Below are 13,846 nucleotides of genomic sequence, written 5' to 3'. Positions count from 1 at the left end.
TTTGCAATATCATCGTATTTGATATTATCATCACTATGCTAATCATCCGAACCTAAAAAGTATATCATCACTATGCAAAATATTTTTCTTTTACAGTTTACGAGAGGACTTTGCAGGAGACTTCACGGAAACTGAAATCACTGATGAAACCAATAAAAACATTGAAAAGGTAAGTTTCTGATACCTTCCTCGTGTGTTTCAAACTTGAGTAAAAGTTAGAAAAGGTAGTTTCTATTTGAAAAACATTTTCAGATAAAAATATAGATTGTTTTTTGAGTAAGTACATACTAAATACGTTTTTTTTTATTTTAGTTTCAAATTTCGTATGAAAAGGAAGCAGAAACTAACGAAAAAATAATACACAGAAGAATTATTGATGTCAGCCACTTCCTTTCCCAATTAAAACGTATTTCAAACTATGGACCACTTGGATGCAGCTTCACAGAACTTGACCTCATATCGGAAACCCTAATTGGTCTACAGTCAAAATTCACATTGAAATGTCGGTTTTGCAATCTAAAGTTTGTCATAAATGGAGACAATTGCAGTGAAAACTACCTAAATATTAATACGTGCGCTGTCGCAGGTACTATTGCAGTAGGTGCGGGGCATTCACAGCTGGATGAACTTATGTCAGCAATCAATCTCCCGTTGTTATCTGAAAAGACGTATTCAGAGAACCATAAACTTATTAGTAGGAAATGGGAAGATGTTTTATTAGAATCTATGAGTCAGGCTGCAGAAAGAGAAAAGCAATTCGCAATTTCTAACGGCAGGGTGAACAAAGATGGAATTCCCATAATAGATGTTATTGCTGATGGTTGCTGGTCCAAACGTAGTTATAAAAAGAATTAAAATGCTCTTTCGGGCGCAGCTGCCATAATTGGCAAACATACAGGAGAAATTCTGTTTTTAGGCATAAAAAATAAATACTGCTTCATCTGTGCCCGTGCAGAAAACAAAAATGTGGATCCGTCAGAATACAAATGTTTCAAAAATTACAGCGGTCCATCCACAAACATGGAGAGTGAAATAATTGTAGAAGTATTAAAATCTATAAGAATGTACAATTTGATTTACGGAAAACTCATTTCCGATGGTAATGCCAGCACCTACTCTAAAATATTACAGGCTCGCCCTTATCGTGGCCTGACTGTTGAAAAAATAGAGTAACCACATCTTAAGGAATTTTTGCAATAAATTACAAGCACTTGCTACAGACACTAAATATAACATAAAATTCCGAAAATTCATAACAAAAAGAGCTATAAACAAGCTACAAGAGCTACGAACAAGATCTACTATTTGCAAATTAATTAAAAAACATAAGTGTAACTCTGATGTTCAACTTCTGTTTGACGACTTATTAATTAGTCACCTCCATGGTTTCGGGGATCACACTAAGTGCCGATCATACTTCTGTAATAAAATCGGCCAAATGGACCTGCCAAATGATTTCATATTAGGCCCTTTATGGCAAAAAATATGTTTTATCATTCAAAATGTTGCAGGACATGCTCGGAGTCTTTTATATGACGTTGATAGCAACATGGTTGAAGGATTTAATAGCGTGGTGGCTAAATTGGTTGGTGGCAAAAGGGTGAATTTTTCTTTAAAAAACTCGTATCAAACTAGATGTCACGCCGCTGCCGTAGCTTTTAATGAAAAAAAATCAACTTCTCTGCTATACAATGCAATTAGTAAAGGAGACAGCCCTCAAGGAAAAATAAAACGGCTAGAAAGCAAAAGAATAAACAATACACAATAGGAAACCAAAAAAACGAGCCTTATTCTTAGAGAAATCGAAAGACCACAATTATGGTCAAGACTGCACAAGACCTGACATGCCGATCGATGTTTTTAATAAAATTAAAGAAAACTTTATGTTAAATCTTAAGAAAACTGACGAGGAAAGAAGTTTAATCGAAAGGGCAACCGTTTTACAAAGTGAATGCAGCGAGTGGCTAGAGTTGCGTAGGTCGTTATTACGCGTTAGTTCTCACGCGGCGAAACGACACAAGTTGTCATAACTTTGTAAGAGACCTATTGTACAAAACCAATATTGACCATGTATCGTCAATTAAACATGGCAAAGACAACGAAAACATTGCCATCAAGCAATTAGAAAGGCAAGAAAAAATTAAAATTGAAACTTGCGGACTTTTTATTGACGAAGTGTTACCATTTTTAGGAGCCACTCCGGATGGCTTATGTAGCGACGACACTATTGTAGAAATAAAATGCCCGATAACGGCATTCAAATTTGGTTTAGAAGAAGCCATAAAAAAAAGGAAAGTGACCTTTTGGAAATACACAAAAAAACAACACGTTACTAAACGACTAAAGTGCTTATTTGCAGTTTGGTCAAATGAGAACTCTCCGCTAAAAACGGAATACATCGATAGAGATGATGAATTTTGAAACAAGAAAATGAAAGATAAGCTTACGTCGTTTTATAAAGATTGTTTGTTGCCAGAATTGGTGGACCCCCGCTACACTCGAGGTATGAACATATGAAATCCTTCATACATTGAAGAGGCAATGAAAAAACAAAAATTTAAAGAAAATATTGAACCTCGATTAAATAAAGAGTTTGAGTTGACAGCAGATACAGATACAATTGAAGGTGACGAACCTTCTGACGTAAATATGCCTACACCGACATGTAGGTACACGACATTTAGATTTTGGGGATATGTTATCCCGAAATGTTAGGAACGAAGTTCCAACTCACGTATATGTTATATACGTATTATTATATATTATTACGTATATATTTTCTCAAAGAAAAATTTAAAGAAATAAATATTATGGCAAAGGCATAAAAGGCATGACTGTTCATTGTCAGTACATTTATGAAAATTTAATATACGTTCACAAAAATCGTCGTCTTTTTGCTCTTAATAGTGATTTTCATTATTATAACACTAGAAATAAGGGATTGTTTGTAACTAATTCTAGAAGCTTCATATGATACATAATAGCTTTAAGGGTAAATGTATACACTTCTATAATAATGTCCCAGCCACTGTTCAGGCATTATCTATAAATAAATTTAAATGTTTTATAAAAAAAATGGCTCTGTCGTAAATCCTATTACTCCACTGCTGAATATCTAAATGATCGGACAGCCTGGGACTAGATTGTGATTATTTTATAGCGATAGAAATGACTGTACAATATTGTATATTTTCATTGAAAAGAGCGCAAAAAAAAAGAATGCTGGGAGTTTCTTGCGCCGCTTCTTCTCTCTCAGAGCGCCATTTGTTTCCGAAGCGGTAGTAGTATCTAGTAGTTATTAGAAATAACATCAAAAAGAATTCTAAAGGAATCAATTTTGAGAAAATAAATGCCTTTTATGCGTTTCTAATTTAGAAACAAAAACAAAATGTCCGCAGCCGCCACCCTGGATTCACATTTTACTTGATTACAATGGGGCCCCCAAATTGAAGGATTGGCGAACAGACTTAGTTCTGCAGCATACGCGGTTAAAAAGAATAAAAAAGCTAATTTAATTTTACCCTAAAATTATTAGATACCTACTTTGTAAAATAATAAATGATAATAAAATTGACTTTGTTTTTTATATTTTATTTTTCTACTTTTTATGGTCTGAATAACAGGTAACTCACCTGCAATCTAAAAAGTAAACACCGCACAGTGTTTATTATAGATCACCATGAAAACTTGTACACGGCTAACATTTCAAACTATACAAACCATTATAAGCTTACCTCTTATTGTTCCAAAATGATATACAATGCAAGATCAGCTTATACTGGAAAATCATTTTATATGAAGCTTGCTTGAAATGTAGCCGTGTGTACCTGAATAAACGTTGAAAGTATTCATGAACGTAAGTAGAATCACTGAATTCATGAATCAAAATTATTTATGCGCAGTAATACACGTTTCTTTCTTAGAAATAAATATTTTTTATAGTGAATGCCGTGTCTGCGGATTCTAAGGTCTATGAATTTACTTGATTCGTAAATTGTTCGCCAGATGACGCTCTAGTAACGTTTTACGAAGTATTGTAGAGGTGAGGTGCGGTAAAGAGGGAACGAATGCTCAAGGTTATTACCTCAGCGAAGGGCCTTAATTTCTAGTTTCCCGCACTTCTTTTTGACGTGGGCATAATATCGATTTGCCGTGCGTATAAGTATTAAATATTATTCTGGTTTTATCAAGAATGGTGCTAATATAATAATTTAATTCTGATTTTCTTTAATCAAAAAATGCAATAGTAGAAGTTTATTAGAATGTTTATTAGTTAGATTTAGACGGTTTATTAGGTTGTTTTGTATTGGACTTAATTTTAACAAATTCAAATTTCTTTATTGGTACCAAAAGTTATGATACATAATATAATTGGTTGGGACCTTCTTTTAGGTGACAAAACCTGTGTCAGAAGATCCCGCTCTTCCATATCTATAATCACTAAGTAGGTACCTACTTAACACTAATAAGGTGTGGGTGTGTGTGTATGTGTGCGTTTGTGTGAGTAAGTGTGTATGTAAATGTGTATTGTGTTCGCTAGTATATTATGTAATAAGTTTTATAAATAAATAAAGAATAAAGTTCTTATGAATTTATTTTATCTATTTATTTTGTTAGAAATATAAAAAGTTAATGTAGTAATAAATTAATACATACTATAGAGTAGGCAGATATTATCTATTTTTTTTGTTACTTTAAAATACATCAAAGGGTCTCCGTCTTCTCATAGTTTTTGGTCATTATCCATCTTGTTACAATGTTTTTACAGTCATAATAATTTTTCGAATATATATTTACGTGTTTATTAACAATGTTGTACAGTTGTGTAGATTTATTTAAGGAATGATTTTGCGCAAAAGCAGATTTAGTTAATGAACTTATAAATATCCCGTCACTTCTTCTTTTTGTCTTAACATTACTATCATAAGCTAAATTTTATGCACTTTTAGAATTTTGAGTACTATGTATAATTTCCTCACAGTTGATAATTGACTTTCTTCATATAGTTATCATATAGTGCGTCGATTTTTTGGGATATGAACAGTAGTAGTATTTTCATGCAGGGACTCAATTATATTATTGACTAGTAATTCAGTCACGATTTCCGGATTATTACAATTAAGGAGTTCAAAGTTCTAAGATTCATTTTAGTTAGGCTAACTAGAGCATTAGTAAAATCAGTGGTAGTCTTAATTCTACAGTACGGATTGGTTCTGTTCAGAGCTGATAAATTAAAAGCTATCATAGCGTGATCGGTTAGTCAGTTGTATTTAGTACAGCGATATTAGCCGACATTTTTTCCTTATCAAGTTTTAACATAACATGATCAAGACAGTTGTTCTCTCTAGTTGAGTGGGTATGACCAGACTATCATGTATATATGTATTCCATGCATAGCTAACATATTTAAGTAACTAAATCTGTTGTACTTGTCGTAAGTTTGTTCAGTCTCCTTAGCTATCAGGTTTATATTTATATCTCCTGTTACTGTTATTTTTTTTTGTAAGATTTTAATGTCTCTAAATGTGAGTTTAAAGAATTAATAAATATTTCTGCATTTGTATTTGATGGCGAACGATAAATACCTAATATGGAACTACTATAAGTATCAATCTATAGACAAGAAGCATGATCAATATTTACTTGTTTTATGTCACTCCATTCTTAATATACACAACGTCTCCGTCACTTTGGTTAATATGACGGGTTATTATAAAAGAGGTATAATTACTTAGAGTAGGGATAGGTTTATCAGCTTTTAACCAGCATTCAGTTAAAATCACAATGTCGGCGGGGTAAGATTTCAGCATTGTTAAGTTTAAGTTAAAATCGTCAATATTTCTGTAGACACTTCTTATATTTTGGCAAATTACTTTAAGATCAGAGTCCAAAATAATTATGCATTTAGTGTAGTCTGCAATATCACAACGAATGTTATGAGCAATTTTAATATCGTCTATTTCATGCAATGTTTTAAGCGAATTATCCATACCGGATTGACATATAGAGACTGCGGTAGTAGCATAAGTAGTGCAATTTTTTAAGTACCTATATATTCTTTTAAATTGTGGACATATTACTCCAATTTAATTGAAAAAATATTGTATGTAAAATAATTTAAAAATAATGTTTGAAGAAGCTGTATATACTGAATTTGTATGATTATTGTTGTATGTAGGTGTGTACATGAAGTGTTTGAAAATGAATAATATATGATTAGTGAGAAATTAATAGCAATTATTATTATATAAACATAAATGGGAGATAAACAACGTTGATAAACGCAATTAAAAAGTAAGCTAGTACGAAAAAAATTGTAAAATATGTAAATATATACCATATATATAATAGGGTCTAGTCATTGTTCTTGCATCAACTTGCGCCTCCGGTCTTATAGCAATAATCGGCGAGTTCTCTCCTTACATACACTCTATGCAGTCCAACAGAATTTGTACTTTTTCAACCTTGATAATCGGGAAACTTCGGCAGTCAGCTGCTCTGATACATAAATTGGTGTATCTTCTAAAGTCTTATAGCCTAAATGCTGGGCACGCAACTTAGTCTTATGTCGGACATTAAAAGTTTTACACATTTTAATCATATTGGTCTCTAATAGAGTGGAGGTTGTTTCAATAACAATGGGTCTATTTTTAACTCCTTCCTTCTTTCCTCGAACTCTGTAAATATCTTTAATGTCACTTTTTTTCAGACTACTCCCCACAGTGCTAGACAGGATGATCACCATCTCTATTAAATCTTCTTTACTTTCTGACGGTTTTTTCGGGACATTTTCAACCTTGTCTTCCAACACCTTAATATACTTTTTGTCTTCATATATAGCGTTCTCTAACTGATTTATTTTATTTTTAAATTCCTCATTCTGAGCAGGTAAGGTAGTTATAGAGGATTGAATGTTGTGATTACCCTGGTGAATATCAATTAAAATCTGCCTATGATTTTGTTCTTGTGATGAAAGCAAAGCCTTTATTTCATCTTTAAAATTTTTCATTTCCGTCGAATATTCATTATATGTCCTCCTCTTGAAGCGGGCAACATTCGGTGTAGGACATAAATCAGGGTTTGAAGCTAATCTTTCTATGTCTATCTATCTATATCTATCTATTCTCCATTAGGTACTCGTAAAATATTATTAAAAATTACAGTTTACACACAGAGACCAGCAGCGCTTAACAAACTAGTTACCTGGCGAACAGTTATGGTATGGAGTATAAACAATAATCTTCCCTGCACGAACAGCGAGAAGCGTAAGTATTGCACTTAGGCTATAGAACCGCTCGACAAAGTACCAGGCAATCATCAATCGCACAGAGTAAGCAGGTATTCGTTTGTATTAATAAGCGTATAGTCACTCACACAGCCAGACGCGTAGTCCAGTCGTAGCGCAGCCGCAGTAACGTAGCCAAGTAAGAGCGAGACGGGAAACAAGCAGGCGCAGCTGTTACAGTCACTCCAGTAGGTATTACGCACCAGTACAATTTCAATCTCCTTATGTTTATGCAGTCCTATTCTGCGTTGCGATTGTCACGCGCAGAATTGTTTTGATTTCTTTTAATTAAATAACCGCGGTTACTATAAATACACGTCTGTACACCACAGAGGTCCGGGGGAAGAGGAATATAACATAATAATTAGATAAAACTGTAATTATACTAACATAATATTTAACTATTGTAATCCAAGTTGTTTATTATGGTAAGGAAGGTAACAGATAATGAAAGATGTATTATCCTGTAAGTTATCTGTACACTTAGATATATATTTATGTATTAGTGTCTGATTTTTGGATTTCCGAATAAATAAATTAGAAGACTGAATTTTCACACACACCTAGCTCGCAAGTAAGACAGAACTCCTTGGTACAAGTGTGTGCAATAAGTATTGCCTTCAACGGCGCCATGTTGTATAAGATCTGAAACATAACAAAAGGTTCAGATTTATTAAAAATACATGTATTACTGATTCACCATACACCCCCATGTATATTCGAAGTCTCGCTATAAATACTGTTACAATAAAAAAAATACTAGGATTGAATTTGGAACCATCATAATGTTATCTCACATTCGCACCAAACCTTGTTACATATTCTGGTCATATTAAAAATGGACTGGGGTGATAAAAAGAAGCAAATTTCTGCAACATAGACATTACAAAAAGTAGGTATGGAGCCAAATGCATGTTTGTATATATATGTGGTATATACAATGAAGATAAAGAACATCTTAGATAATTTATACGTATAGGTAGTCTCTTGTTGTTAGACAACCGATAAAAACAGGCCAGGATATTAGGTTAGTTGCGCAAAATACAAGTTAGTACTAAAGTCAATTTTTTCCGACGTTTTCACAGCTGTCATATTCTATATAGACGTATTTAAATGATCTAAGCTTAACACATTTTAAGCTTTATATTATATTGAGCACTGACTGTTGTCAATGTTCAATATAAAATCAAAGTTACATATCACTTTTCACTTTGATTAACATTAGTATTAAAAATAACTTTTTAAAGGATAATAATACGCTTGTATTTAGAAGTGAATTTGAAAATAAATTACTTTGGAAAATTTAATTAATTTTCTGACATTTCCATAACTTTCCAATTCAGTACCTACTATACGGCCACGGTTAATCCATTTAACAGTATCATCTTTATTTAACATTATATATACTATGCATATAATAATAATATAGCTAATTTAATTGATAATGAAATAATAAATACCTGTAACATAGGATTGCAGTAGGAATTAGGTAAGGTAGCCTGAATCCCTGGTAAACCAGTTTTGTTGAGACTCTCCAATTCTGCATTAGGTTCATTTTTATTATATACTATAACAATCTAGGGAAAAAAGTAAAGATGGCATTACAATAGTGTAGATAAATTAAAACTAAAACAGTCTAGTATTAAGTATCCGATAAGGAAGTTGCTAGATATTCCCAATACAAGATTACTTACTGGGAAGTCTCAACCACTAAAATGTATATGCAATCTTTGAAATAAAAGAAAATTACTTATTTATATTCGTTTGTGCCTATATGTCAATCAGGGAGTCATTATTTTACCAATATAACTGAAGACGTGGTAGTTCGATTTTTGGATTTTCACATTTATACGGTATTATACTGAAATAAAATATTATGCTAAAAATCAATAAAAACGTATAATAGAGATTATTACCATTATGCTGGGATTGAAAATATTTCATTTAATTAATTTTAATCTAGTCGGAATCATGTTGTTATTGTGACCTGTAGTATATTTAAATAAGTAAATATATTTATTTGATAACAATAATTTGTGTATGATGTATATATAGATATAAATGATAGTTTAACAAACAGAAGTTTAGCATGATAAGAGCTCTTATTTAAATTTGTTTAAAAATTAATTGAAGGCAAATTTTGAGAATCATTACAGCCTTTACCACCATCGTGACGTGAAATTATAATCATAATATTATCTAAAATAGTGACACCCGCAAAATAAAACGATAAATAGACGACCCCTATAGCCCAGTGCTTAGTGACCCTGCCTACTGAGCTAGAGGTCCCGGGTTCGAATCCCTGTAGGTGCAATAATTTATATGATGAATATGAATGTTTGTTTCCGAGTCATGTATGTTTATATTACGTACTTATGTATGTTTAAGTATATTGTATTAAATATATCGTTGTGTTGTACCCATAGTACAGGCTATGCCTAGTTTGGTGAAAGATAATTTGTGTAAGATTGTGTCAGTATTAATATGAATGAATTAGTGTGACATAACATTTAAATATCCATACCTTCTGATATTCCTTTGGCGGTTTGACGGACAATACTCTTGATTTGTTCAGGTCGTCCAAATTGTCGTCGATGTATGGATACTATAACAAGAGTAGGGATTAGTTGATATAAACAACAATCTTCAATTTAAGTGCACCAAACGATTTGATCAGGGTAATATCCCATTACGCTACGTCTCACGAAAATGCTGTACTACCGAAACTTACAACTGTTATTAACCATAACATCATAATTAACGTTAAATTTATGTTATAGAGACGTCTATATCAGGGTGTAAACAGACAGCCTCCGAACAGGGAAAGGTTTCGTTGATCTAGGTTTAAATATCATTTATTCTCATCAAAAACATAGAAACTGTCACTTACATGAAAACAATATTTATACATAATAATCTATGAATCGCCCATATGACAAACATAGGTATAAAACTAAATATAAGTGTGCGATATCCCTTTATCTGAACAGCTATTGGCATTTAAGCCAGAAAGTTGAGTAGTTGCAGAAATATTTTTCAAAGTTTACAATCAACTTTTTATAAACGGACTGCATTGCATTTTTATTGTAAAAACAATTAAAAATAATCTAGAGTTTCTGTTTTGAAAAATTTCAGTGCTTTTATATTCAGAAAAATAGTCCATTTGGAACCCCCACTTTTAGTATGTAGTTGTTTACATACAGGACATAAAGGAGGATGTGTATTCAGTTCATGTGTCTAGTCCGACGACAATAGTTACGTCTGTGCCAGATAGATGGCGCTGGCGGCAGTGATTTTTATGTCATAGGTCAAATTTATATGTAATTTTGTATATAATATGCTTGTGGCAGCATTGGAATACTAACTAATATGGTTAATCTGGTAAATGCGGACGAAGTCGCGGGTAACAACTAGTTTGAGTATATATTTGAGAGTATCGAAGTTCACTAATGAATACCTACCAGATTGTGAGTCCTATTGTTGGGGTTCGGTGCGTATCCAATCGGTCCCTGCATCCTTATCATCCTCAATAGTTCTGGATCGATCGGTTTGGGTCTCCTACGCGAAACATAATCAATGTAAAATAATAAAATCAATAACGATTAAAAACAAAATAATGGGATAAACAATTAATTGTTTATCTTAAGATAAGACGGAGTTTTAGCACAATAAAGTAATAGAACAGTACTATAACTTCAGCGCCCGGATCGACGCACGCATACATACACACGACTTAAACGGACGCTAAGGCCGATCCTACATTAGAAGCGGAATTTCTCCCGACCAGAAGGTCGTGGTGGGTCTGACCATAGACAATACACTATATACCAGAGATAGATGTGCCACTGATGTTTTTATTATGTAAAATCAGTGTACCTAGGCAAAGAGATGGCACTGCGTTATTTTTAGTAAAAATATTTTACGCCCGTACCCGTGGTGTACCGACTACCGTCGCTAGATGGCGCTCGTTATGTTTATACTTTATCTATTGTTGTAGACCGTATTGATTGCATATTGCCCTATTGATTAATATTGTAATTTGTTCTTTATTTGTGGATGGAAATTCATAATCCCGTTAGAGTAGAAGTGTACTGTGTTTTTAACGGTGTTTTAAATTTCTTTATCTACACCCATGCTTTAAATCCTCTATTACAGATTCTGAAACAGTTAGCTTATTGCCAACATTAAAACACCCAATGTTATAGTAACCATTACATCATCCAAAAGAGTGTTGTAATGTTGTACTGACTTTCATAACAACACTCCTATGTTTTTTTAATCCCTTCATCCGCAAAGAGTTTCAACAGACAGCCACATTCTTATTGCTCGATGCGTGGTGTCTGTATGAATTTCAAAAAAAGAACATTTTCGTTTACGCGCGTTCCACACTACCAGAACGTCGCGCGCCGTTGAAAAAAGTAGGTTATTCGAATCCCCGCCATTTTTCTTCGATATTTTTATTGTTTTGTTTACAAAAAATGAGCGATTCATTTTAAACGCTGCAAAAGAACATTATATTCGAGTGAATTTTAATTATTGCACTATAGTAACTAAATATATAATATAATTACTACTAAAATAAATAATTGTTTCATTAATACTTAGTTTATTTGTATACAATCAGTAATGAATGATAATAAGTTACTACTAGGACTGGTGTTTTAATGTTAGCAGTAAGCTAAATGTTTCAGAATCTTTTAGAGGATTCATATTCTGGGTGTAGGTATCTGGGTCTTGTATGCAACTGTTGATAATTGGGTATTAAAAGTACTTGTCCGTAATTCGAAGCTTATATTTGAGATAGGCACTTCAGTTTCCCGTAGATTTTACCAATTTTTCGAACTCTTTGTACCTGTGGATGACGTATTTCCTGTGTCTCACCGGCAGTGGCGCCACCTAAACCTTTATAAAGCGGTTGCAGCGCCATTTTGGCTCATTGAAGTTTTAGTTCCCGTAGTGTTAAAATTGGAATATTTAATTTTTAAGTGATTACTAAGTTAATTTTGGATATATATTGCTACCGTTGTGAACGACTGTGGACCTGATTGCAAATAACATAAGTATTGCTCTGAGCACGTAAGTAACCTTAAACATTATTTAGTTGATTTCTTGAAAAGATAAAAGTATATTAGAAGTCATTAAAACTCATTATATCCATAACCTATATTGTCGATAAAAGAATAGTTTATTATTCTTACCTGTTAAGGTTCGAGGAGGCATGGATAGGTTATAAAGTGATATAATAATTATTAAAACTTCGATATAAGACTTTAAGATAATTTCAGAGAAGGTTTGTAAAAAAGTTTTTTACTTTGTTAACTTGAAATTTATTATTAATATATAAAATATATTTATATGTAGTGTTGAATATAGCAACTAGATACTCAATAAATATAAAGGAAATCAATTATATTAAACGGTTTTTTCCGTTCGATAAAAATATGTAGTTAATATTTATATCAGTTAAGCTTTTATCTGAAATATTTTTAGAATGAGTGAAATTAATAAATCTCCTGAAGAGGAGCCAGTGGCTGGGCCGAGTGGCGTGGGTCGCAAGCGATCCCGCAGCAGCAGTACGAGCTCTTCTAGCAGCTCCAGTTCTGATTCATCATCTCGACATTCCAGCAAGCGATCGCGTCGTCATCGCCGAAAGAAAAGGTGTGATCATAAGATGTTCCGACAACTAACGAAGGAGATTAGTGAGTTGCGAAATTTTATTACCTACCCTACCAATTACAACATGTTTGAGGATGATGTATCTATTTGCTCAAAGGTCAGCGGGGACCTATATGAGGAAGTTGAGGATCAAAATCCACAACCATCTCCTAAAAAGTTAACATCTGAATTTTCTTTCGACATCGAAACAAAATTGAAAGAACCGACCGTTCCTAAAACCCCTGAGACTTTTCTTAAAATGTTAACAAATGTTCAACGTTTTAACAGCCCAGATTGGGCCGAATACCTGAGTATTCTGATACTCAGAAAGGTTACAATCACTTTCCTGGCTTTGTCGATCTTGAAGTGAATGGTGAAATTAAACCTTATGACAGCTTGATACATCTAGGCAAGGCTGACAAGGCATACGCAGCTATAACGTTTGGCATTCTTAAACAAAAAGAGTCCTTACAAAAATGTATACGTAGTTTATTATCGTGGGCTAAATCAGAAACTGGGGTTGTGGATAATTTAAGTAATAAAATTGAGGAACTCTTTTTAAAAGGTGAATTTCATAAAATTTCAACTGACCTGTTACAAATGGTTTGCGGTCATAGATCTGAAATTATAGAAGTGCGAAGAGATGCGATTCTCAAACAAGTAAAAGACCCCGCAACTAAAATGTGTTTAAATAAAATACCTCCCTCAAACACTCACGTTTTTGAGGCGAATGCTTTCTCTTCAGCTCTGGAGAAAGCAGGTGGTATTCGTAAATCTTTTTGGCCCCTTAAGCATGAAACTTCTTATAGAAGTCTTCATAAATCCATTAAGCAACCATTGCGTGGTAATTGCAATGCAAGGTTCATGGCACTATCGAGTAGTGCCCAAGTTCCCCACTACGCTCAC

The 13,846-nt window shown here is 33.1% G+C and overlaps 1 protein-coding gene across 1 annotated transcript in view; it reads right to left on the bottom strand.

Moving 5' to 3' along the window:
- LOC126968454 (PAN2-PAN3 deadenylation complex catalytic subunit PAN2) overlaps window positions 1–13,846 on the bottom strand; it is a 71,400-nt gene that overhangs the window by 25,285 nt on the left and 32,269 nt on the right. The window contains exons 9-12 of the mRNA XM_050813495.1: window positions 10,747–10,843; window positions 9,810–9,890; window positions 8,746–8,862; window positions 7,849–7,930 (exon numbers count right to left, since the gene is read on the bottom strand). Coding sequence (XP_050669452.1) covers window positions 7,849–7,930; window positions 8,746–8,862; window positions 9,810–9,890; window positions 10,747–10,843 — 377 coding nt within the window. The remainder of the gene's footprint in view (window positions 1–7,848; window positions 7,931–8,745; window positions 8,863–9,809; window positions 9,891–10,746; window positions 10,844–13,846) is intronic.

Source organism: Leptidea sinapis, chromosome 15 (genome assembly GCF_905404315.1).
Source record: "Leptidea sinapis chromosome 15, ilLepSina1.1, whole genome shotgun sequence".
Lineage (NCBI taxonomy): Eukaryota > Metazoa > Arthropoda > Insecta > Lepidoptera > Pieridae > Leptidea > Leptidea sinapis.
This window is presented reverse-complemented; position numbering and strand designations above follow the sequence as displayed.